The sequence below is a fragment of the Gopherus flavomarginatus genome, chromosome 1 (genome assembly GCF_025201925.1).
Source record: "Gopherus flavomarginatus isolate rGopFla2 chromosome 1, rGopFla2.mat.asm, whole genome shotgun sequence".
NCBI classification, from domain to species: domain Eukaryota; kingdom Metazoa; phylum Chordata; order Testudines; family Testudinidae; genus Gopherus; species Gopherus flavomarginatus.
This window is the reverse complement of record NC_066617.1, coordinates 107,415,153-107,442,485: the sequence shown is the minus strand read 5'-3', so window position 1 is coordinate 107,442,485 and position 27,333 is coordinate 107,415,153. Positions and strand designations below refer to the sequence as shown.

Sequence of the window (27,333 nt, the reverse complement as noted above, 5' to 3'; positions counted from 1 at the left end):
AAGAAACTCATCATTCACCATTTTCTAAAATATAAAAATTAAGAATCTGAAAAAATGTAAATTAAGCTATACAATTGCTTAAATTCTGTAGAGATATAGCGTATCCTCCCGATTAGCAAAAAGAAGCACCAAATTTAGTGTAAAGGCTATATTTAGTTGCAAATAAACGTGTTTTAATGACTACCGACAAATTAGAATTCAGTCTTTCTTCAGGAAAATGACTAAAAAGTACAAATGTAATACATGATTAAAATTGATATTTAAATTAAGGTTTCCTGCTTGCGGTTTTAAATCAGTGATTTAAGTCTGTCACCCCATGGCCAGTTCAAATCTGGTGCATAAGGTAGTGGACAAGTAATATTACACAATGGCTGTTCAGTGATTTATAGACAACGAGATTGAACTACCTCATCATTGCTAGAAGTAGTCCCTTCAATGTTTTTAACCCTGATTTGATCTCATCTACAAAAGCACTTCACTAGTCATTTTCCCACCATCGTCTAGCACTGGTGAAGTTTCACTTTTAGTAATAGAGGAAGTCCTAGAGTAGGCAGGGTGCAGATGTGAGGGACTTCCAGTTTATTGCACTGAGTGAAGCATGTATAATTACCTGCCTCGTGGACAGGCGCTGTATGTGTGCATTCAGTGCAAGCAACTCATGGCCCTCAGAGACCGAGTACAGGCTCTTTAAATCAGAATGGCTGAACTGGAGGAGCTAAGAGACAGAGATATATAGACGAGACTTTCTACCCCACAGTCTGATAGCCTCTGTGCTGTTAAGGAGGATGAAAATCTGAGGGAAGGAAAACATCAAACTGGAGCAGAAGGAAACAATCCCATAGTTGGGACAATCCTTCCAGATGATGTCATGGTCTCGTCTCATTAAGTCTACCACTGTAGGGGCAGGGAACCCAGTTATTAGGAAGAGACAGTTAATAGCAGTGGGGGATTCCAGAAGATGACCAGGAGAACCGTGTGGTGAATTGCCTGCCAGGTGCGAATCTTGCAGACCTCTCAAGACATCTTGATAGACAATATGCAATGATCATGGTACACGTAGGTACCAGTGACATAGGGAAAAGTAGGAGAGAGATCCTGGAGGCCAAATTTAGGCTGCTAGGAAAGAGATTAAAGTCCAGGATGTCAATGGGACGCATTCTCCGAAATGCCTTCATTTCCACACATAGGGCAACTTAGACAGGAAGAATTGTTGACTGGATTCATGTCACCTCAGGATAGAATGCTGAGAAAATTTTGACACCATTAATGAATGCTTCTTGGAACAGCTAGTCCTGGAACTCAAAAGTGGAGAGGCAATTCTTGATTTAGTCTTAAGTGGACCACAGGATCTGGTCTAAGAGGTGAATAGCTGAACCACTTGGTAATAACAACCATAAAGTAATAAAATGTAACATCCTTATGGGGGCAGAAAAATACCATTGAAACAAATCATAGTATCATTTAACTTCAAGAGGTGCAACTACATAAAAATGAGGAAGCTAGTTAAATGGAAATTAAAAGTAAGAGTCACAAAAGTGAAATGTGTGCAAGATGAATGGAAACTATTTAAAAACACCATAACAGAGGCTCAGACTAAATGTAATCCCAATTTTTTTATTTATATATATATATATAAAAAACACAGCTAATCACTAATCTATTAGAATTATTTGATGGTGTCAGAAAACACATGCATAAGGATCATCCAGTCGAGATTTTCAAAAAGCCTTTGACAAGGTACCACGCCAAAGGCTTTTAAGCAAATTAAGCAGTCATGGGTTAAGAGGGAAGGTCCTCTCAAGGATCAGTAACTGGTTAAAAGATAGGAAACAATGAAGTAGGAATAAATGGTCAGTTTTCACAGTAGAGAGAAGTAAATAGCACAATCCCCTAAGGATCTGTATTGGACTAGTGCTGTTCAATATTTATAAGTGATCTGGAAAAAAGGGGTAAACAGTGAGGTGGCAAAATGAAGATACAAAATTACTCAAGATAGTTAAGGCCAAAGCTGACTGCAAAGACTTTCAAATGGATCTCACAAAACTGGTCAAGAAACTGGCAGATGAAATTCAATGTTGATAAATGCAAAGTAATGCACATTGCAAAAAAAATCCCAACTATACGTACAAAATGATATGTCTAAATTAGCCGTTACCACTCAAAAAAGATCTTGGAGTCATCATGGATAGTTTTCTGAAAACATCTGCTTAATCTGCAGTAGCAGTCAAAAAAGCTAGCCATGTTAGAAACCATTCTGAAAGGAACAGATATGACAGAAAATATCAGTCTCGCTATGTAAATCCACACCTTGAATACTGTGTGCAGTTCTGCTCTCCCCATCTCAAAAGAGATATTAGAATTGGAAAGGGTACAGAGAAAGGCAACAAAAAAAGATTAGGGAACAGCTTCCATAAGAGAAGAGAATAAAAAGACTTGCACTTTTCAGTTTGGAAAAGAGATGACTAAAGGAAGATATGATAGAGGTCTATAAAATCATGAATGGTGTGGAGAAAATGAATAAGGAAGTATTATTTACCCTTTCCCATCACACAAGAACCAGAGGTCACTCAATGAAATTAACTGGCAGCAGGTTTAAAACAACATAAGGAAGTACTTCCTGAGATACAGACAGTCAACTTGAACTCACTGGCAGGAGATCTTGTGAAGGCCAGAAGTGTAACAGGTTAAAAAATGAATTAGAGAATTTCATGGAGGAAAGGTCCATCATCAATGGCTATTAGCCAAGATGGTCAAGGACAACTCCATGCTCCAGCTGTTCAGACCAGGGACTGGATGACAGGCTGAATCACTTGAAATTGCACTGTTCTGTTCATTCCCTCTAATGCCTCTGGCACAGGCCACTGTTGAAAGACAGACTACTCAGCTAGCTGGACCACTGATCTGACCCAGTATGGCCATTCTTATGTTCTTTCCATCATATTATCTAATTTATTAACTGGCTACTCATGTGTGTCATGGCAGAAGTGAGTCTTCAGGAAATATTAGAATGCTGAGAGGGTAGAGAGACCATGCAGTCATTCAACTCACGAAGGGCATTCCAGATGTAAGAAAGCATGAAGACAGTTGTGGCACAAGCAGAAAAATGCGTTGAAGCAGGCACCATCAGTGGAGTGGATGTGACTAGAAAGCAAAAGGAAAAGGTGGAAAAGCAAGAAGGGGTGATTTACATAGAGCCTTGAAAGCAAGGCCCAGAAGCCTAAACTTGATGTAGTGGAGGAGAGTTGACAGTGAAAGGATTCAAGGGGTGGGGTGTGTGCGACAATGGTCAGATAACAGGTAAGAAAGATTATTTTAGCAGTTGCGTTTTGTATGAATTGGGAGGCACAGAATAAGGTTACCAGGAAGAAAAGACAGGCGGATATTTCAATCAAAGGCAAGAAGTGAGGGTCTGAATGAGAGTTTTAGCAGGAAATGAAGGGGAAAAAAATGAGTGTTGGAAATTATACAAGAAGGAATGGCAGGATTTAGACACAGGCTGGATCTGAAAAATCAAATAGGTTGTTGGGAGATGACTCCCTTCCTGAACCTGCTAGCTGTGAGCCTTGGTGACAAGGAAGACTGTGGTGTTGGCAGTGGTCACAGAGAAAGAGGGAGCAAAGAGAGCTTAGGAGGAATCATCAGTTCAGTTTAGGCCATATTAAGCTTATGGCAATACATCCAAACAGAGAGAATGAGATGTAAGACTCAGTGAAAGGAGGAAAGTCGGGAGTGGACAGGTAGATTCGCAGTAGTGTAAGATGGCAAGTTGAAGTCATGTGAGCAGTTACTACTTGGAAGAGGACAAAATGAGAAAGGCAGGCAGCAAAGGAGGACCTCCTAAAAGATACACTGAAGGTATGGTCAGAGAGGCAGGAAAGGACAATAATCTGGAACATTTAAGGGTAGAATTAGAATGGGGAAATAGTTAAAGGATGCAACAGGAAAGAGGAAATGAGAACGGAATCACAATTTAAAATGACTCCTCTGAATATAATAGTAATATATAAAGTCAAGCCTGAGTGTGCACTCGAATATAGGCATTCAAATATATATTAGAGAGAAAAATGCCTTCCTTTCATTGCAAACCCTTCAACAGCTTGTACACATATTCAGCAACACCTAAACATTCTCCCACTGGACAGATACCTTAGAACAGTTTGGCCCACAACACTTTGAAAGGAATGTTCCAACAGTATCTGCTCCTGTGTTTCCACTAGTACTGCTCAAAGAAAACTTGTTGCTTTGCCATCCTCTGCCTGCAGAGGTCAAGAAACACCATCTGGATGACTGCATGCCAAAAAGAATGTATCTAGTTTCTGATCTCCAAGGGACTGAGCTTCTGGTGGTCTAAAAAGGACATGGGAGACCTCAAAAGGTAAATGAACAGTAGTGTGGGATTTTTTGGCATTGAAAAAATACTGTTTGTCCAAGGTAAGTAAAAAAAAAGAGAGCAGGCACCCACGACTGATGGATTAGAGAAGCATGTCTGTACTACCATCACAAGAGAAAGAACACAGGAGTGCCCAGTCTGGTGAAACGATAGCAATGCTAATTCTGCTGCTGTGATTAACATTTTCCGGTGTGCTTGCACTGAAAAAAATATCACAACTCTAATTTTATATACATATAAGTGGTCACTTTTAACAAACAATTAAGCTCAGGAGTTTATAATAGTGTCAGATATAGATTAATTTATATTTATTACTGGGTGTCACACAGCTCTGTTGCCATCTGCCACACTGAAACTTCAACCCAAAGTTTTCTGTTTTTTTTAAATGCATAAACCCTTTGGAGTTGTACACAACTACAAAATATCTAACATTCTCTCCTGAATTTTAGGATTCATAAGCCCTGGAAGCTAATTATTTTAACAAGTAAATTAGAAAAACAGAACCATTTAATCTTTTGCACTTCTGTTGTAGCAGTTTCAGAAAACATCAGACTTATCAGCTTCTACATGAATTTGTTATGTGTCGCCTGTGATGAAAATACATAAAAGGTGTAAGCAGGTGAAGTTCCTATCCAATTCTAAACAAAAGCTTTACACAAGTTAAAAACTGACTTATCCTCGGACTTCTTTTTATTAACAGGTAATTCTAAAATACTACAAATATCCCTAACCTAAATCTTGTGTGTAGTTCAGTTACTTCTAGGGTTCCTTTCCCCAGCCTAGCCAAGTGAAATGGGATCCATACTCACTTTCTGAATACTAAAATATTGGCTCAAACTGAGCAAAAATACCAGACTTACTGGTCTGATCAGATATGGCAAAACCTATATAGTATTTTATCTGTTTTGATATATCAACAAAGATTTTGTACATAAATCCAGTAAGGATGAGTTCTGATAAGTGCCCAAGGAATTTTTGTTTGCAATGTTGTTGCAGCTCTGCTGGTCCCAGGATATTAGAAAGACAAGGGGAGTAAGGTAATATCTTTTATCGGACCTCTGGATGACGCCACTTGTCGGCGGCATTTCGGTGGATGCTCGTCTGCCACCACAGTCCTCCGTGGCTCGTCGTCTGGTGCATGCCAGACGAAAAAGGTTGGGGACCACTGGAATAGGGTGACCAGACAGCAACTGTGAAAAATCGGGACAGAGGGTAGAGGGTAATAGGTACCTATGTAAGAAAAAGCCCCAAATATCTGGACTGTCCCTATAAAATCAGGACATCTGGTCCCTAATACTACAACCACTGCTGGCAACAGTTACATGAACTGAGATAATTCATTAATCAGAAGAAAGTAACTTTAAAAATATTTGTTTGAACAGACTATCTTGGCAAATACAAAAAAAAAAGCATGTTTACTTTTAGCATGGAAGTTTGACTTTCCTACCACACCATTTATTGCTGGCAATGGAGCCAACAGGACTGCCAGAACAAAGGATAAATGTGGAAAGTGAGATCTCACTCAGTTACTAAAATCAATGTAATTACATATAAAAGACTTGGGTACCCTACTGTCACTAAATCAATCATTAAAGCAACAAGTTAAAGTAATGTTCTCCTCCCAGAAGTACTACTAACCCCCAAGTGTTCCAAATAGCTTGTAATAAACTAGCCATAAACTGCCAACTAGTTACTCAAAAAAAAAAAAAAAAATCAACAGAAAATTTCTGGGACAGCACCGAGGTCTGGTGGTAGATCCCAAAAACTGCACCGAGTTTGAATCTTGAGTGCTTTGCTTGCAGTTAATTCAACTGCAAGGAAGAAGGGATGAACGGAGTGGTTGGTTCTGCAATTCACATCTCTAGGACCTCTACCAAAACAGGAAAAACACAGATTTACATTAGATATTTCAAATGTAAATAAGTAGAGGGAAAAAAATCTAAAAGTTGTTCATGCCCTATTTATACATGAAGTGCCAACAAAAATAGGGCTTCTAATTAAAATATAAAATCGGGGGTGTTTATCTTCTACAGTTTTGCAATTTGATTGATTTTTTTAAAACTTGCCTCCCCATAAAATCTCCGGTGTAGTGGTACCTGTGTTGCGTCTGTGTGATGGAGTATAAAACATGTAAATAAATCAGTACTTATCCAAAAAAACACAGAAAAAAACACAACAGAAATGGTTACTTGTATCTAAGGGCAATCATGTGTCTGTGGGAATGTGATTTCTAAAGTGCACTAACATATTACACATCAGTTGGTGCATGCAGACCCTACTGGTGCATACTAAAAGGTCACATTACAAAGAGATTACTCATTATTAGTGTACAAAGAGAAAGTTCCCCAAAAATCTCAATTTTGGACATCTACAGAGAACTCAAAATTGCTAACAACAAACCCTGAAAACTCCCCAAAACAGAAATCCTAAATAAAAAGGTATAAAGCCTAAATCTAAGATGTCTAATTTGTAAAATTTATACTTTGTTCTTAAAGGAGATCGGTTTCTCAGGTGGTAACTCAACCAAAAGGGGTGAAATTTACCACATATGTTCACAATAGCATGTCAGCAACTACTATTTTGCAGAGGAACTGTAAGCACATCAGTGCTTGGTGTTGAACAACACCCACAAGATTCTTTTGTATCATTCCCTCATAAAAATGAAGCTCTATTAATGATACCATTGTAACACAAAATTAAGCAGAAATGTGCTCCAGTGCACATGGCTGATATCTGAATAGACAAGAAAATAGTCTAGCAGTTTTGGATGTATAACTAGATCTAGTGTTACACTTTACTTTGCCTGAGATCATAAGATTTACTCTAGCTTTTATAAAGGTATAAATTGAGCTAAGAGGCTTATGTCACAGCAAATGCAATATATATGAATATTCAATTGATAACAGTTTTCTGCAAGTTAAAGTCATGGGGAACACTTGAGTTACAACTGTTAGAAAAATAATGGAGACCAATGAAGTGTTCCCTGGGAGGGAGGAACGCAAGAGCAGGAATATGCTATTCCTCTCACTAGAGCATTATTCTCTTAAATTTAAGAATAATTAGTCTATTACATATGTAATCTAAGACGGTGGTTTTCAAATGGGGCCACTGGTGCTCAGTGGAGCACTTACAGGTCAAATGGTGCTGGCTCCTCTGTTTCAAGTTGTTTCTAGCCTTTTCATTATGAAGAACAACCTGGACCACTTGATAGATGGAGCTGAAAACACGGAGCAACAGCCAGTCTATTTGCCTTCACACAGAATCAATGCTACTTAAGGGGAAGAGGAAACCAGAGCTATCACTGAGACAGGAGCTGCCAGACATCAAGAGAGAAATACCCCAGGATAAAGAGAAACCAGCTGCAAAGTAGTGTGTATGTGCACAGTAAAGGGAGAAACAAAAATAAACAAGAGAAGAGAGGAACAGAATGAATGAGGGACAGATGAAGAGCAAAAGTAGACTGATCCGCCCAACCCCCCCAAAAAGATATAATAAAGAGTTAAAATATATACATTTTCCTATTACCTTCACACTTAATGATATCGTAGCTGTCAGATCTTGCATGAATTGGAGAAGTGAACAACAGAGGTGATGATCTACAAGATACTCTATTCAGAAGCGGCCCACATTAAAACGATGTTTGAGGCCCCTCAGTCTAAAGTGTGAAGGGCTGCATATTTTCCCAACTTAATTTGTGATATCCTATCTGCCCTTCAGATAGGTGCAACAGTCAGAAGTTACCATAATAAGAAGTTTGCGTAAATTAGGAAATCTCTGGAAACGAAGAAACTATCAGTTATATTCATATACAGTTTCATCATAAAAAATGTAAAAGGAATTTCAAATGAAACTAGAGAAAGAACAAACAGGGCTTACCACTTGGACCATTTTGAGATATCTGGCATATCTTGGATCCTTGGCTACAGTTATGACATTTTCTGCTGCTGCTTCTGTTTTCTGTTGTCCTATCTCATGTATGCTATTCTGCTGTATACAGAGAACACTTTATGTAAATCTTGAGCAACAACACAGACCAGGAGTACATAAGAAGCGTTCAGCTAATAAGATTTGGGAGTAAGGTAAAATTATCTCCTCTTTGCCTCAATGGACAAACTATAGACTTCTACATGTACACACATTGCCACTTGGGATTACTTTCATTACAGTGTTTGTCACAATATATTTTTGAAAGAGAAATTGTTTTCAACAGCATAAATAATTTAATTATATTCAAAGTTTGTCTGTTAAAGAAGTCATGAAAAAGCTGTCAGGCTGATGATCAAAAGCAATTCTGCTTCACTCAAACAGCTTTATTACATATCATTCAGTCAATTCAAAGTACTATACCAAAAAAAAAAAAAAAAAAAAAAAGCTGAGATTCTTCAAGTGTTTCATTTGCCTATGTCAGAGTAATATTGACATCTCTAAAAAGAAAGTCTTAAAAAAGACTGATCCTGTTCCTCTAAATTATATACTTATCCCAAACAGGTCATTCATAAAGAATATTATCTACCACCTAAAAAGTAGTTATTTATGTTTATCTTCTACTGTTTTGCAATTTGATTGTATTTTTAAAAACTTGCCTGCCTATAAAGTATATCATGTAGTAGTACCTGTGTTGTGTCTCTGTGGTGGAGTTTACAAATTCTACACCAGGTAAGAAGGGGTTAAAGAGCAGTTTTGGGCTCAGGCAGCCACAGTATGTGCATCAGTGAGGCATGCCAATTTTGGAGAAGCCTTAAAAGGCAGAAACTCAGTTCAGAAGGTCAAAACCTTGGGAGATGGACAGATCTCTTCCCACTAGCTCCCAGGAAGGAGAACTGCAGAGGACAAAGATGGCAGAGGGTTCCTGCAAACCCTGCAAGATAGCCCTAAGGACACTGGGCGATGCTACAGTTCATCAGGTATCTCCTGAAAGGAGGGTGGACTAGGGATGTATTTTGATTATTCTTGTGCAGTGCCTTTCATTTGAGGTCTGGTGAAAGAAGGCTGCAATAGGAAGAAGCAGGAGGTCTGAAGAACCAGATCTTGACTGCCTGCAACAGGGGCCCTGGGCTGGAAATGAAGTTCCCTCTAAGCTGTGTAGCTGCTTATTAAGCGCTGCACAGGCACTCAGGGCTGCGGTGCAGAGAGAGGCCTCTTCCCAAGCCCTGGACCTGCCCCAGCATCCCTCCCCAAGCTCAGCCAAGCCCTGGCCCTGCTGCAGCCAGGCAGGGCCGGTGCAACCAATAGGCAAACCAGGCGGCCGCCTAGGGTGCCAAGATTTGAGGGCGCCAAAAAGCGGTGCCAAAAGCGTCTAGGATGCTCACCTGGCGCTGGCTAAACGTGTAACCCTCTTCCCGCCGCTGTGCGAGGGGGCGCTGTGGCTTTGGTCAGCTCCAGCCGGCAGGCTGGGAAGTGATGTCATTCCTCCTCCGGCCGCCAGGGGCACTGCGCTGCTCCCTGCTGCTCTGACTCTGCCCCAGGGCCCCCGCCCCCTCTCCCCTGAGCTCTGCAGCAGAGCCGGGCCTGCACTCACCGGTGGGGGGAAGTGCAGAGACACGGCCTCAGCTGTGCCGCCGGGGAGTGCTGGGGGGTGGTTCCCCTCTGCACTCCAAGCCAACACCTCCCCCCCCCCGGAAGGCCTGGGCCCCCCTGCTCCCGTACCCTGCCCTCACAGGGGGGTTGCGTAGGGCCCCAGAATATCTAGGGATGGCCCTGGTACCCGCCACCCTGCCCACAGCCAGCCCCACACCCCGTCTCCAGCCAATCCTGCCTGAAGCCAGCCAGCCCCACACCCTGTCTCTAGCCAGCCCCTGCCGCACCCCCTGCCCTGCCCGCGGCCAGCCCCACACCCCTGTCTCCAGCCAACCCCACACCCCATCTCCAACCAGCTCCACATCCCCTGCCCTGCCCGAAGCCAGCTAGCCCCACACCCCCGGACTCCATCCAACCCCTCACACACCCCGTGCCCAAAGCCAGCCAGCCAGCCCCGCACTCCTGTTTCCAGCCAGCCCCTGCCACACCCCCATGCCTAAAGCCAGCCCCCACACCCTGTCAGGTTATTCATTTATTTTCATTAAATATGTAGACTAAATAATTAATAAATTTTCAAGACGAATCTCTATTAATTCTAATGAACAACGCCACATTATGCAGTATTCATTTTGAAAGTTTATAATAAGTGATGCTCCAGGGGGAGGGATGGGGGTGCAAGGTGGAAGTTTAGCCTAGGGTGCAAAATATCCTTGCACCGGCTGTGCAACCAGAGGACAGGCGCCCCTCCCCTGGCCCAGCTCAGGCCCGAACCTGCCAGGGCCAGGAGACAGGAGCCCCTCCCCAGCCCAGCCCCGAACCTGCTGTGGGCAGGGGACAAGGGCCCCTCCCCTGGCCCTGACCTGCTGAGGCTAGGTGGCCAGCTGCTGCTGCAGGGAGAGAGAACTGCCCACCATAGACCCAAGGAGTCCCACTGCACCCCAAACCCCTCATCCCCAGCTCCACTCCAGAGCCTGCACCACCAGCTGGAGCCCTCATCCCCTGCACCCTAACCTTCTGCTCCAGCCCCTCATCCCCAGCCCAGAATTTGCACCCCCAGCTGGAGCCCTCACCTCTCCTGCACTCCAACCCTCTGCCCTAGCCCTGAGCCCCTCATCCCCGGCTCCACTCCAGAGCCTGCATTCCCAGCCAGAGCCCTCACCTCCCCACACACCCAAACCCTCTGCCTCAGCCCTGAGCCCCCTCCCACACTCCAAACCCCTTGGCCTCAGCCTGCCACGTTAATTTTATTATGTGCAATAATATGGAGGTGATGTATCCTACATCACCTCCATATTGGTGCACATAACAACATTCATTCCACACATGGGTGGGAAAAATTAGAGGGAACACTAGAACCCAGGGTAGAGGGAGACTGGGTTCCCCTTCAGGCCATCAACAAAAGGTCCAGGGCCCTCACCAGGCAAGGTTCATGAGGTCCAGGGGGTCTAGAATCTCGCTTTAGTCCTACCTAGTACATGGCTGCTGGACTGTTACTAGACTGGACTCAATTTTACCTCAAAGGGGTGAGACTAAAAAGTGACCTGGCTGGAGGGCAGAGTCACAAGACAAAGCAGGCTGACTGGGGGTATATCTACACAGGCATGAAAGATGCCTAGCACACGAGCAACTGGCCCTGATCCACTGACTCTGAGTCGCAGGGCTAAAAATTGCTGTGTTCATGTTCAGGCTTGAGCCTGAACTCTGGGACCCTCCACCTCTACATGGTCCCAGACCTTGGGCTCTAGTTTAAGCCCGAAAGTCTACACCGCAGCTTCACAGCTCCAGAACCCGAGCCTTGTAACCTCCAGGCAGCTGACTCAGACCAGCCACAGGTTTTTTTTTTAATCCCTGTGAAGACCTGGTGGGTCAAGAAGGCTATGGAGAGGAAAACATTGACACTGCCACATCCAGCCACAAGATGGGTGCACTGGCTAGTGAGTCATTTTGCCATAGTCTGAATCAAGGACAAAGCTACACAAGTTTCTGAGAAGCTTACATTATAGGTAAGGCCCTATAAAGATCACAATTTCACAGGTGGCACAGAAATTGTGAAAATGCCCCCAAACTATAATCTTTAAAAAAAATTAAAAGCAAATGTCTACAAAAACTCTTTAATACAAAAAATTAACTTGGCTAGTTAATTTCAAGAACAGAACGAATTGTACAGGTAATGTCAGTCAATTTCAACTAAGGTTACTTGTAAAATTCATTCCATCTTTAGCCCTAATTACAGGACATTAAGACAACATTTTCAGTTGCCAGAAGCCTACTTGATGCTATCTCTTGGACTTTTATTTCTTGGCTCTGACACCACCACCAGGGTGGCAGTGGCTCATCATCAGAATCCCAAGATATCTATCTAGCTCATAATTTCCTCATGTTGTACTTTTTACCTTTAGGGGATAAGAGTAAAATGGTAATTTTTTACATTAGGTAAAGCATTTTAGTTGCTATTTAAGTAATCTGTGTAGCACCCTCTTGTGGTAAAAAGTATAAACTACCGTTTTTATTAAACCCCTCTGCCAAGTGTTCAAACGCCATTTTATCAGTAAGAGACCATACATAGATGGTCATACATACATAGAGAATCAACAAAGATTCTCTTACGCTGTCAGTTATAGACACTGGACACAACTAGCTTTTAAAATAATAATTTGTCAGTTGAGTCAAATTTTAAGTTTGTAAAATTTCATTGATATATCTGTTTAATATTTAATATGTATCGTTCAGTTAAACATAAGGAATCTTAACAGTAATATCCATTACAAACACTGAGAATACAAACCCCCCCACAATACCAGATTAAAGAAAAATTTTAAATCTTAAAAAAAAAAAAAAAAAAAAACCACCTGAGTCAAGCATATTGTTTTGTTTGTAGGCAGAATACGTAGCGAGAACAAATTTCAATTGTATTTGACTAGATTTTAAAATCCTGATCATTGGCACAAATTAAAAATACTCCTTTATACTAACATACCAATAACCCCCAAATGACTCTGATGTTACTCCTAACTTATTCCCCATATAAAATGAGTTCTCACTTAAAGGTATGAAAAAAACCAAAAGATTAAAGAAAGTATTTTTGCTAATATAATTAGATTATCTTTTTGCACTAATGTTTCCCTCATCTATCATTTTGATCTCCAATATTTGGACTTGGGAGGATAGAAAGAGATTAAACTATTAAACTCATTCTCCCAGACTATGCCAAACTGCACATTTGTTGACAACACTTAATTGTCCATCTGAAGGCCACTGTCAGAAATATGTAGTATTGCTTTAAAATGCAGAGTCAGTGGAAGTTTTCAGAGAAAAACTGAAAAGAACTGCTAATTATTGACTGATATGACTGACATTGTGCAATACTGCCTAAGAAACTGTCCATGTTTGCTTCTACTTTGCTATTTCCCTTTAGGGTCAGTGTAAACGAGCAGAATGTGTCTAAAAGTGAGAGATTATTTCATACCACAATTCTGCAGATGAATCTACAGTTACTAAGTATTAATAAGCCAGGAAAAGCAACAATCTGTTGGATTTTCAATACTGCAGCCATCGTCACTTCACAGCAACTCCTGCCAAGTTTGAGACTTTATCTATGCTCTGGGCTGAGGCAAGCTATTACACTGCAATTGCTATAAAACGGAGAAGAGTGGGAGACTGAGGGTGAAATGATCAGGAAAATCCATCAGTTCTCTATCTCAAAAATAAGGCAAGAGAGTCTTGCTTTGTGAAATGGCCAACAGGAGTGCTAATTCTTAATAAACCGAGAGCATGCGTAAAGCATATCTAGCCTCCTTTACACTGATATCATTTATAGTAAAAGTGCTCCTCTAATAAACAGAGGATTTAATAGGGCAAGAATGCATTTGCAACAGAATGTGCTAGAAACTTGCTGGTTTCAGCTGAAAGCTCAGATTCTTAAAAAAAGAGGGTAAAACTGGAATGGTGGGATTTGAAATTTTAATCTCATGCATGATGTTCCATGACACTTCTTACCTACCTAGTTCAAGTTGACCTTTCAATGGGGTTTAAGAAAAATGCAGGAAATAATTTCTCAGTATAATATTTATTAAATGACTTCAAACTTAAATTAACAAAAAAGTGTAAGAAGCTTTTTTAAAAAAACAACAACACTTAAATAACATGAAATGGAAAACGTATTATAGAGTTAAAGTTTGGTCTGATTTTTTCCTTACACACACTTGTTCGCTCCATCTTGTTCAACCAAGAGGAAACACTTTCCAGGAAGAAGTATATTTTTTATACTTTGATACTTACTTCTGACTGAGGAGATACAGATACTGAGTGCTGATTTGTAGTGGCTTGTGGAATGGGACCATTTGTAACACTGTTCATATTTGCACTCGATACTTCAAATTTGACATCTTCTAAGCCGGGAATAGATGACAACTAAATGCAGAAGATAATTTTCAAATAAACTGTGAGTGTAACATCTTAAGTTTAGCCGATAACATGTATTCCCATCACCTAGAAGTCAGTACATACACCAGTCTAGCAAGGAATTCAATGGATAGTACCCATGTCAGCAAGATAATAGTTTTGGGTTTCTTGATTCAGGCCTGGTCTACTAGACTAGCGTGAAATTTTTTAGACAGTTAATTCGCAAAAAGTGTTTTGTTTGATTCAAAATTATGGTAAATCCATGTCAAGTTAACAATTATTTTGGCCCCAAAAATATTTTTCAGGACTTAGATACTGAGTGGTGGTGCCTCTCTTCTAAATTTTAGCCCAGTGGTTAAAGTAGTCACCTGAGATATGAGAGACTCAAGTTCAATTTGCCCCTCTGCTTGAGGAGGAGAAAGGATTTGAACCGGAGTCTCCCACATTACAGGAGAGTGCCCGAGCCACTAGGCTTCAAGATTTTCTGAGGCCAGTCTCAGGGTCTCCTACTGAAACTATTCTACTATATATAAAACAAACAAACACTGGAGAAAGGACTTGAACATCCTAAGCGAGTACACTAATTGCCAGGCTAAAGAGTCATTCTGGTTCTCTTTCCTTGGACCAGTAACTACTCAATGTCATTTATAATGGCAATATATAGTCATTCATGATTGCTTAGATTCTGCAGATATTCATCCAGGACAACCCTCCTACTCAGCCTGTATAAGCAGGATTTTTCAATGCTTCTATTTCACAACCTCCAAGAAAGATAAATATATAGATGCATGGGAACCTTCTGCTTCCATTTAAACTTTCGCACTTAGAAGTTTGAGTTAATTCCAAACAGAGGGCCTCCTCCTAGTGAAATCAAGGGGAGTTCTGTTACTAATGTCACCAGAAGCAGGATTGGGTCTAAGTTTTATATATTGAAATATATTTGTAAGCAGATGACTACCAAGCTGTATCTTTTGGTCATACAGGATATATGTTTTCATCCAAATTATATATCTGCCTTAAACTTGACATAGTTCAGGTCATACTTTTAATTAAAGCTTTATAAGCCATCTAGTTACTTAAAAATAACTATTTACTTTATGTGGAAGTTGGTGGAAACACATCCAACCATAAAAAAACTAATCCACCAAGGTCTAGTGTCATTAACCCCAAGACCTTTACTTTAAAGTAGATAAAACAGCTAACAGAGTTAGTGTGGTATGTGCAGTTTAGGAGCAAATTACTTATTGTAATAAGGATAAAATTATATTTAATCTTTCCCTCCTCCAAACAAAGAAAAACTTAACAGAAGAGAGTACTAAGGATAAAACCAACATCACTTTCTACTGCATATTGCCTGCTCCTTTGTTCCGTGTTCCACGTCTGTTTAAACTATACAGTAAGTGGTAAAGCTTGAGAAAGTAAAGAGTTTGCAGTAAGTTTTGATTTAGCTTGAGCTGTAATTTAAAGTTGTCATTCTGACAATTTATTTTAATACATTAAATTCCATTACAGCACAGTTCTGACGACAATTGTACTTCAGTGCAAAAGTCTGCTAATTATAAGGAAGTTAGACTTTGAGCATCATAAACAAAAACCACCAAAACTTATCTATATATACATACACACCTTTGCATCCAAAATGTTAAGCGTCGTTTCAATTTGTTGGATACGGAGAGATAGAGCTGACAACTTCTAGGAGAGAAAAAGAATTAAGACATGACAGCACAGTTCAATGCCCTTTTAAAATCCAAAACTGGCGATGGTAAATCAAGGAACATGTAGACAAACAAGAAATATACTTCTGTCCTCAGCCTATTGAAGATGCAAAATAAGTGATATGGCAACCCTTGTTAGAACAAGAATGAAGTGTGCTAACTGTACACCATTAGACACTGCTTCATGTTGATTCCTACACAGCATGTGTTGGCATTAAAGTAATTTCACTACCTACAACTCTTCCCCCATTAATAGCAATGCTGCCAACAGGCAGTAATGGGTATATATAGAGAGAGTCCACATGCAAATGAGAACAATAGTTAATTGAATCTTACTCAGGGTATTGGGGTAATGAAGTAGGCATACTGTATCCTCGAAGTTGCTTACTTCAAAGAACTTATATCAAAAATGTGAAAGATGAAAGGTGAGAAGCATATATAAGTAACTGACATACAAGGAGGGACTAGAGGAGAAAAGAGACAAATCAGAAAGGATACAGGGAAGTGAATGGGAGTCATCGACAGTCAAAACCGTCGGTAAGCCAGAACAAACTAAAACCTCACCATGCTCCAGTTCCATCTCACAAGCAATTTTTCTATAGGGTTCTTTTAAAATGTAACTTATATTTAAAAAAAAATTAATCCACAAGAACTGTCACTTCTTTATCTAACCATTGCCATATCTAGCCAGACCATCGTAAAGTTGGGCAGCAGGTATGTAGCATTTTGACTGCCTTCTGGCATTCTAGCAAGATTCTGCCCAGCTCATAAGCAGAACTTTAAAACCTCAGAAAATGGCAATCCATGCCAACACTTTAGAGAAATAAAGAGGGACAGCGTGAGACAAAAATTACAGTCTTTTGACTTGTTTACAGATGAGTCTTTGCTCTTTACAATAAGTTAATCTGCTATTTAGGGAAAAAATAAGCCACAATCACACATAATATTACACATCTTGTTTAATTTGACAAAAGCCAGGAAATTCAAATTAAAGACAGTGTCAGATTCAACTCTGAATTTCCTGGCTTTTGTCAATTTACGTCGGGGCCTTGACATTTAATATAGTTTTTGTACTTAATTAAAAAAATGAATTTATATTTCAGAAAATACATATTTACCCACGGTTTAAAATATGCAGTTTGTGCATGAGACTTAACAGTTTTTGTGTGTGCTGATTAAATATACAGTTCTGTTTTGGAAACTGTGTATTTAATAGGCATCCTAAGGAGATATTGAAGTCCTATGGCTTCATGGAAATCTCCTAGATTTTGGAGTACTGACAAAAATTCTACTGAGGTAGTCAAGCTGCCACAAATACCAAGAGCTTCTTCTGCTAAAAATCCAGAATTATGTTTAGTTTCTCCTCCTCAACTGTTTAAATGTAATATTTGGCTACTGTGCCAGCATAAAGAATGAGGTGGATGATTCAAGGCAGCATTGATAGATAACAGAATCTTTCATATCTGTATTAGTTAAACTGGATTTGACTAAATTGTTACCACTGATAAGACTGTTTGGTACTCTAAAGCAAGCTAAAGGACAATCACAAAAAAGTTACTACTGATACCCTCAGCAAAAATGATGAGGCAAGAAAGCACTTTGAGACTCAACTAACATCTCATCTTCAGAAGCCCTTTCAGAAGGAAGACAGCTTGCACGGTGCTGCCTATGGCTAACCAGAAAACTTTCTTGTGCTGTCAATATGGAACATTTTCATAGGCACTAAATTCATCTTGAAAACCTGTCACTGTCCGCTGGTTTTAGCGCTTTGAAATATAAGAAATTAAAAACTGGCCCACATTATGCACTAACTAGATGTCAATTTTTTTTAAAATCAAAGTAATTTTAAATCTATAGGACAAAAAAGCATCTTAAATCATTACCTTCTTTAAAAAATGGAGTCAGGAGGAGCGAGAGAGAGAAGCAAGTCAAAAGTTGGATAGTTTGGTGATAGTGAATAGTTACATTATCCAGCCATGAAGAAGGATCAGATTAATGAAATGGACCCAGTGCCCCTGCTTCAAATAAGCCCCTGCAAATTTTTAATGGCTGAGCCATGCTGAAGAAGATAATGCTGAATATCCATCATCTTCCTCCTTACTCCCAGTTTCTTGGTAATGTACTATGTGTATGTCTAATGTAGGAGCAGGATTTTATAATGTCCCATGAGAATTAATGTATGAGTTGATTTCATCCTGTCAGCCACCCTTTTTGAATAGCAGAAAGGAATGACAGACCAGAACAATCCTTATGACTGATTATGGTCAACCTTTTGTTTTAGGATAAGTTATAATGTCTACTATGGTTTCCTATATGTATTACAAATTAGGCACTCTAGTTAAATATACATTTCTTTGTTTTAAGGTTTTAGTAAGTAAGAGACAGGATCTTGTACTGTATCTATGTTAAGGAGATTAGAGGAATGTTGAGGGCCTGCAGACCCAATGTGAATGGTTTAAGATTTAGCAGGGTTTGATTTACAATGTATTCTGCTGAATATACAATATTGCTATCTGTATACCTTTGAAGGTTTCTGTAAGAGATTGTTTGTGTGAATGAGGAATATATACATTAGGAAAAGATAAGGTGTGAAAGCCATCACAAATATCCAGATGATCAAGAGAAAGTGAGAGAACTGGAAAGACCAGGAGACGATCAGAAAACATCCATTGTATCCTATGCTAAACATGTTAGCAGCATTGACGACCTCAGAGGTGAGGCAGGCACCCCTGTAGGCGAGACAACAAATAGAAGATAACGATGGGAAGCCTGACAATAACCATCAAATGATAACACCACTTATGGACTAATGATTGCAGGATGACATTGCAAAATGCATGGACTCAAATGGGAATTTACAACTATAAAGCTGGGGTGTTTTGCCATGGAACTCTGGGTTCAGTCCTCAAAGTCTCGGAGCATTGGATTGCAACCAACAAGAGCCCAGCTCCTCATTCGTGCTCAATCTAACTGGCCATTTGATTGACGGAGGCTACAACAGATTGGTAACTATAAACCTTAACTGGCAGGACTCTGTGTGTATATGTGACTAAAAAGCATATGCTAACGGTTGTATTTTCAATAAATGCAGTGTTTTTGCCTTCTCCTATAAAAGATCCCATGTGCTTTGTATAGCATAACACTAATCCTATACCAAGGGTCGGCAACCTTTCAGAAGCGGTGTGCTGAGTCTTCATTTATTCACTCTAATTTAAGGTTTCGTGTGCCAGTAATACATTTTAACATTTTCAGAAGATCTCTTTCTAGAAGTCTATAATATATAACTAAACTATTGTTGTATGTAAAGTAAATAAGGTTTTTAAAATGTTTAAGAAGTTTAATTTAAAATTAAATTAAAATGCAGAGCCCCCCAGATCGGTGGCCAGGACCCGGGCAGTGAGAGTGCCACTGAAAATCAGCTCACGTGCCACCTTTGGCATGCGTGCCATAGGTTGCCTATCCCTGTCCTACACTATCCTCAGACTCCCAGACCAAAAAACACAAAACAAAAAACAAACCCCCAGTAAAGCATAGAATGACATCAAAAAACCTAATCTGACATTTTTATTAGACTTTTGATTGAGGTTAAATGGACTGAGATATTTATTTCACAACTTTCACAACTCCGCATGACCACCACCACTAATGTTTAACAGGTACTTCTGTTGGCAGTTTCTGCTAAAAGAAAAAGGAACTGAATGGGCATGGAGAATGAAGTACCCTCTCAACCTGTGCTGGTCTCTCTATTTTATGGTTGAAACACATTGATAAGGTAGGAGATTTTGCATGCATTTGTATCATATCTGCTTTGTGGAAGATAACAGTCTCCAAGACTATCAAATCATGTAAAATGTCCAAACTTCAAGACTTAATAAAAATGGGCTATTGGCTTAGTAAAATTAGAGGTTTCTCTTACATAGTGAAGAAATCTGCATTAGTCCACTTATTCAGCTTAAACCTTAAGTGGGCAGTGGACTAATCCTTTCAACTCCAACTAATATGCATGGTCAACTAGCACTGAAAGATGCAAAAAAACCAAGCAATATTATACTAGTATATGCTTATTCATGTGAAGACTGATGCAAAGTGATGCAATATGAACATACCTCTTCACAAACAGTAGAAAAGCGGTTAAGGAATTGCACCGTGTGAACCACAAACTGGTTTAGAAATGCCACAGTTCTTTTCTGCTGAATAGCTGGAACCTGTAATAAGATTAAATTAAATGAAGACAAGTGCAAAGTACTTCACTTTGTAAACAAAAATTAAATGCAAAACTACAAAGTGGGAAATAACTGGGTAGGTGGTAGTACTGCTGAAAGATCTGCAGGTTATAGTAGATCGCAAACTGAATAAGTCAACAAGCTGATGCAGTCATGAAAAAGCTAACAACATTAACAGGAGTGTTGTATGGAAGACACAGGAGGTATGTGACCCACTCTACTTGGCACTGGGAACATACACTCAACTTGAGATCTGTGTCCAATTTTGGGTATCATGCTTTAGGGGATGTGGACAAATTGGAGAGAGTCCAGAGGAGACCACCAAAAGTGATAAAAGGTTTAGAAAACCTGACCTATAGGGAAAGATTAAAAAAATGGGACATGTTGAGTCTTGAGAAAAGAACGAGGGGGGACGTGATAACATATCTGAAGACAGTTAAGGGCTGTTATAAACAGAACTGATCAGTTGCTAGCTGTGTACACTGAAGACAGGACAAAAAGTCATGGGCTTAATCTGCAGCAAAGGAGATTTAGATTGGGGTTCTCAAACTGTGGGTTAGGACCCCAAAGAAGGCCAAGGCTGGTGTTAGACTTGCTGAGGCCTAGAGGCGAGGCTGAATCCGAAGCCCCACCACCCGAGGCTTCAGCTGAAGCCTGACCCCCGCCATCGGGGGCTGAAGCCCAACGGCTTCAGCCCTGGGAAGGGGGCTAAGGTTATATATCCCCTGCCCAGGGCAGAAGACCTTGGGTTTCAGCTTTGCCCACCCCTCCACCCCCACCAGGACTCAGGCTTCAATCTCACCCCCCGGGATCATGCAGTAATTTTTGTTGCCAGAAGGGAGTCATGATGAAATGAAGTTTGAGAACCACTGGATTAGGAAAAACTTTCTAACTATATGGGTAGTTAAGCTAAGAAATAGGCTTCCAAGGGAGGCTGTGGAATCCCCATCATAAGAGGTTTTTAAGAACAGGTTAGACAAACACCTGTCAGGGATGGTTTAGGTTTACTTGATCCTGTTTCAGCGCAGGGCACTAGACTTGAGGACTTTGAGGTCCCTTCCAGCCCTACATTTCTATGATTCCATACTCAACAGATCAGCCAATATTCTCATAACTCCTAGCATTAGAGAAAGCAAAGTGTTTAGATTTGAGATGGCATCCAGCATTAGCTTTAGCTCCAATAGCATGACATCGCAACCATTAAGGTCTTGTTATACACTAACTAGAAGCGGGAAAGAGGCATGAAGATAATTGGAATGGTGTGATTTTAATATCCTGTATTTCACAAACAGAGCAAGAAATGAATGCTATGGAAATCATTAGAAACACATTCCCAACTTCTGAATGGGGTTGTATAGAATCTATATAGCCCTGATGACTCAACACAACATTTTTTGAATGGCCACTGATTTCTCATCCATGTGTTCTCTTGGGTCCAGGACCTAAAATAGCAAGCCTTAAGACATTGCAATATTGTAACCCTGTGGACAGTATTTCTATAGTGAGATAAGCTGCCTCACCTGTATGTGACTCAGCAGCTGGGCTTAAATTGCCCTTAAAAAGACACTGAGTATTTGTAATAGAATAGTTTTCTTATAAACAAATGAAAAGGTTTACAAAGTTTGTTTAGCCACATTATTAATGGTCATTATCTTTCACAAGAACAGGAATCTTTTTCTTTTTAGATACCACACAGAAACACATTGGATACCAACGTGAAGGAGCAAGGAGAACAGAAATGGCCTGATACTGCTAGTTGGGGATGAACTGCTTCAACTCACAGATTTTAGCTGGGAATGAGCACAGAGGAATGACACAGGACATTGTGCAGTTGTGCTTCCCAAATAGTTTGCTACTATAGTTATTTGCCACGGAGTTTAATGACCAAAATGCAAACCAGTACAGGAGATTTCCATCAGGAAATACATAGTTTGAGGTCAATATTACTTCACTGGCTTGGCACACTACATACCTGCTGAAGTAGAATATGCAAAAGGGTCATGTCTGCATCCTGCACAGAAGTGCAACCACAATTCTCTAACGCTTCCCTCGTGCAAGGATTTAAAAGACTTTCACCTCATATACATCTGGGGGAGGGAAGGGGAAGGAGTCACAGAGGTGACTCTCAGGCTCCCGCTTTACAACTGAGGCTCAACACCCCCCTCCCGTCCCGCAAGGGAAACAGCCCCCGGTGCGGGGAGTGCGGGAGGAGAACCACCATCGATCCGTCAAACTGAGCCCCTCCCCCGGAGCGCTCTGCTGGTGGGGCTGGGTAGGGGGCTCCCCAGCGAGGCTCCCACGCGAGGCAGAGGGGAGCAGGCCTCAGGGGAAGGGCCCCCTCAACTCCCGGCCATACCTTGGTCAAGTCGATGCCAGAGCCCACGAGGGGCAGCCCATCCTCATCCATCCCTTGCGGCCAGAGCAAGCGGTGCGGGAGGGGGGGGGGTGCTACGGCTGAACGAAACCACCACTTCCTCCCACCAGACCCCAGCCCAGAAGTCTCCGGGACTCTGTACTGGGATTGACCTCTACCCCCGGATACAAAACTTGCTCTACAGGGCAAGGCCGGACGCCCCTAGAGAGGGGACCGGTGTTCCGGCGCATGCGCTTAGCCTAGCGGAGAACGGGGAGGAACCTCAGTCGCCCCACTGCATCATGGGAGTTGTAGTTCTACGGGGCCTGACGGGGCGGGAGCGGCTGTTCTAAGACAGCGCCCTGCGGGGCGGCTCTGGCGCTAGGGCGGGTTTCTCTCCCCCTGCTCGGCCACTGCCTGTCTAGAGCCGACTGGCTCGCCCGCCTGCGGGTGCATGTCCCGCCCCTCTCTGGCCTTCGCCTGGTCGCTCCCACGCCCTCGTCTGCCTGCATATGTTGTGGGTAGCGGGGCTGTGTGAGCCCAGGGGACCCACCCCCACCACTCCCAATTTTATTCCAATTCCATTTTGTAGCAAAGCGAGCCTTCTCCAGCACCACTATAGTAGCTGTCATGGGGTGATAACCAAGGGTGACCAAGTGTCTGATTTTGTGACCAGAACATCCAATTGAAAAGGGATCCTGGTGCTTCTGGTCAGCACCACTGACCGGGCTATTAAGGTCCAGTCGGCAGTGCTGTGGCGCTAAGGCAGGCTAACCCTGCTAGCTGTCCTGGCTCCACGCTGTTCCCTGGAAGTGGCCAGCAGGTCTAGGTGGCTAGCGGCTTAGGTGGGGGGAGAGTGGGCACAGGGCTCCATGCGCTGCCCCCACCCTAAGCACCAGCTGATTGTTAGCTGCAAGGGAAAAGCATCATACTACTGCTATAGTTACCAAGATGCTCACCAATTACCTTGCCCGATCTGCTCACAAGTGTGCGTGTCACGCTTTGGACTTCGGAGTCATCCAGAATACACAAAAAGAGCATGAAAACGTCATTGTCAAACCAATGGACTACACACACGTTTCAAGAAACATGCTGGGTTTCTTCAGCATTTCTCCGAAATCTTGGACTGATAACAAATGTATGACACCTCCACAACCGAGCAAGGCCATTTTGATGCTTATTATTAATTATCCTGAGTGAATAACAACTTTTTAAAAACCATAACAAGATTAACTTTAAGAGCATAAACCAAATAAATAAAATCCCACAGTCCTTTACAGAGCTATAACTCCAGCTACTTAACTACCACACAAGTACAAGAGACTGAGTAATTCTGCGCAGTAGACTTTTTAAAGTGAAGTGGAGTGAGGGAAAGGTACACAGGCCCCTATGCAGCAGTCCATCCCTATTCAGCAAAGCACTTAAGCACATGATAAACTGTAGACCCATGTTTAAATCCCATTGACCTCAACAGGATGCAATCACACTTTCAAGATTAAGCATTTGCTTAGTTGCTTTGCTGAACAGAAAGGACTTAAGCGCACATGTAAATGCTTTGCTGCATTGGGAATAGCAGCAGCATGCCTCTATACAAACTCTTTGCCTCTGACCAGACCCACAAATTCAGAAGATTGATTTTACTAACTCAAGATCAATGTTTAATGATACAGAGTATTAAGACATTCAAGTGTGCTGACTCCACTCCTAGAAATAGTTATAAGACTGTAGAGATTTTAAAAATACTCACTCTTGATAAGTTTTTCTTTATATGAGACTAGTCACTCAGTGTTTATATTTGTCAAATATATTGAGCTACCTTTGTGTTACGTACCCAATGTGTCTTTCAAAAATGACTATGAATGCTCAAGGGTTTGGCACCTTCAAATGCTGGATGCTTAAAATTGTAGACCGGGGTAGGCAACCTATGGCACATGTGCCAAAGATGGCACGCAAGCTGATTTTCAGTGACACTCACACTGCCTGGGTCCCGGCCACCTGTCTGGGGGGGCTCTGCATTTTAATTTAATTTTAAATGAAGCTTCTTAAACATTTAAAAAACCTTATTTACTTTACATACAACAATAGTTTAGTTATATATTATAGACTTATAGGCCATGGCTACACTTACAGCTGTACAGCCCTGGGAGTTACAGCTGTCTTCGTACAGCTGTGTAGGGAAAGCGCTGCAGTGTGGCCACATTTGCAGCATTTGCAGCGCTGTTGGGAGTGGTGCATTGTGGGCAGCTATCCCACAGAGCACCTCATCCCATTTTGGCGCCGTGGGTTGTGGGAAGGGGACGAGTCATTCCGCTTCCTGTCGCAACGCCCCGTGGTGCATCGCTTCACATCCCAGCAGTCACAGTTTTTCCATCCACGTTTGGCACCATTGTGAGTCTCTGTGCAGCGCGATTTCTGTGGAAAATGGAGCCCGAGCTGCTGAAGACTTTGCTGATGACTGTCGCCAGCACATCACGTTTGGCAGTTGAGCTATTCCTTCAGCTCCAATGTGACAGTGAGGAGTCCGACGATGATATCGAGTCACCTGACGCATGTGACACTAAATTGCTTGTGGCATTCAAGGAAATGTTCAGCACCGTGGAACGCCGCTTTTGGGCTCGGGAAACAAGCACTGAGTGGTGGGATCACATCGTCATGGAAGTCTGGGATGATGAGCAGTGGCTGCAGAACTTTCAGATGAGAAAAGCCACTTTTATGGGACTGTATGAGGAGCTTGCCCCCACCCTGCGGTGCAAGGACACGAGATTGAGAGCTGCCCTGCCTGTGGAGAAACGGGTGGCTATTGCAATCTGGAAGCTGGCAACTCCAGACAGCTACCGATTGGTCGCGAACCAGTTTGGAGTGGGAAAGTCGACCGTTGGAATTGTGTTGATGCAAGTTTGCAGGGCCATTAATCGCATCCTGCTAAGAAGAACCGTGATTCTGGGGAACGTGCAGGACATTCTGAATGGCTTTGCACAAATGGGTTTCCCTAACTGTGGAGGCGCGATAGATGGGACGCATATTCCTATTCTGGCACCACCCCACCTGGCATCCGAGTACATTAATCGGAAGGGGTATTTCTCTATGGTTCTCCAGGCGCTTGTGGATCACCATGGGCGTTTCATTGACATTAACACAGGCTGGCCTGGAAAGGTGCATGATGCACGCATCTTTCGGAACAGTGGCCTGTTCAGGAAGATGCAGGCCGGGACTTTTTTCCCAGACCAGAAGATCACAGTAGGGGACGTCGAAATGCCCATTGTGATCCTTGGAGACCCCGCTTACCCGTTAATGCCTTGGCTCATGAAACCATATACAGGGAAGCTTGACAGGAGCAAGGACTGGTTCAACTACAGGCTGAGCCAGTGCCGAATGACTGTGGAGTGTGCTTTTGGCCGTTTAAAAGGGCGCTGGTGATCTCTGTACGGGAAGCTAGACTTGGGGGAAAGCAGCATCCCTGCGGTTATATCCGCGTGCTGCACCCTCCATAATATTTGTGAAGGGAAGGGTGAAACATTCAGTCAGGAATGGACCTCCGAGGTTCAACGCCTGGAGGCTGAATTTGCACAGCCAGAGAGCAGAGCTACTAGAGAGGCCCAGCACAGGGCTACAAGGATTAGGGATGCCTTGAGGGAGGAATTTGAGGCTGAAAACCAACAGTAATGTTTGGTGCCTTGCACGGGAGTGAAGTGCAGTGGTTACAATAGTAGGAATCTGTTTTTCCTAAAATTTGCAGTGCATGCTTCTTTCCTGGGCTATGGTATCTTTCACTTTCTGCAATAATAAAAACTGTTTTCAAAGACAAGAATTCATTTATTGAAAAGAAAATAACTTTATTGACAGACACACAACATTTTGGGAACCTAAAAGGGCAGGGGGGTAAGGTGGTGAACTGTACAGTCACAGGTTTGAATATGTCCTGTCTGGAGTGCTGTGCAATGACTGCTGAACTTCAGGATAAAAATACTGCATGTTGATGGGGGTTGAGTGCAGAGGGTAAGGGTCGTGGTTCTCAGGGCTGGTTGGTGAACGTACAGGTGTTGGGAGCAGCTGGTGGTGGTAAGAACCTGGATGCTGGGTAAGGGGGTTTGGAGCTGTCATTGGGGCACAAGGGAAAGAGCTTTGGGACGGGGGGTGGCCGGCATGGTAGTGCTCTGCCTGCATGGCTATGAGTGGCTGGATACAGTCCGTTTGGCGCGCCAGGATGCTTATCAGCTGCTTTGTGCTTTTATTCTTAGCCGCTGCGTTTCTCTGGCGGAGCATGCTTTCCCTTTGTCTCTAGTCCTGCAGTTTTTTACTCTCTCTGGCAGAGTGATCCATAACTGCTTTAAGCATGTTCTCTTTGCTTTTTCGCGGCTTTTTCCTGAGGTTTTGTAGCCTCTGCCCAGTGGATGATATGGGCAGTCCAGTAGTCAAGGACACTGTTCGAAAGATAAAAATGGGAACAGTTAAAGCAGGACACAGGCGGCATTGTTTATAAACTCACCCAGACAGTTATTCCCACACAGTGAAGGAGTTAACAGTCTTCACTTTAGCATACTTTTCCCATACCAAACAGAGCACACCTAACTCACAGGAGGCAGGAAATGGTGAGTAATGATTGCTTCAGGGATGTGCAGGGGTTTCTGTGCATTGGGGAGAGCAAAATGCTGCAGGGGGCACCTACACTGAACACTCTCCCAACACTTTCCACAGGAGTTAATCCTGGAAGATATCTCACTGCTGCGGGAAGAG

General features: G+C 42.1%; 1 protein-coding gene across 3 annotated transcripts in view; it reads right to left on the bottom strand.

The window, feature by feature from the left end:
• Window positions 1–22,854, bottom strand: part of WASHC3 (WASH complex subunit 3) — a 32,346-nt gene extending 9,492 nt beyond the window's left edge. The window contains exons 1-5 of one of the 3 annotated variants that reach the window (XM_050946316.1): window positions 22,603–22,854; window positions 20,130–20,228; window positions 15,935–16,000; window positions 14,186–14,317; window positions 8,267–8,374 (exon numbers count right to left, since the gene is read on the bottom strand). In XM_050946316.1, coding sequence (XP_050802273.1) covers window positions 8,267–8,374; window positions 14,186–14,317; window positions 15,935–16,000; window positions 20,130–20,228; window positions 22,603–22,653 — 456 coding nt within the window. In that variant the 5' untranslated portion in view covers window positions 22,654–22,854. Of the gene's footprint in view, window positions 1–8,266; window positions 8,378–14,185; window positions 14,318–15,934; window positions 16,001–20,129; window positions 20,229–22,602 lie in introns of all 3 variants that reach the window. The other 2 variants (XM_050946325.1, XM_050946306.1) reach the window with 2 other exon arrangements.
• Between the last annotated feature and the right edge of the window lie 4,479 nt (window positions 22,855–27,333).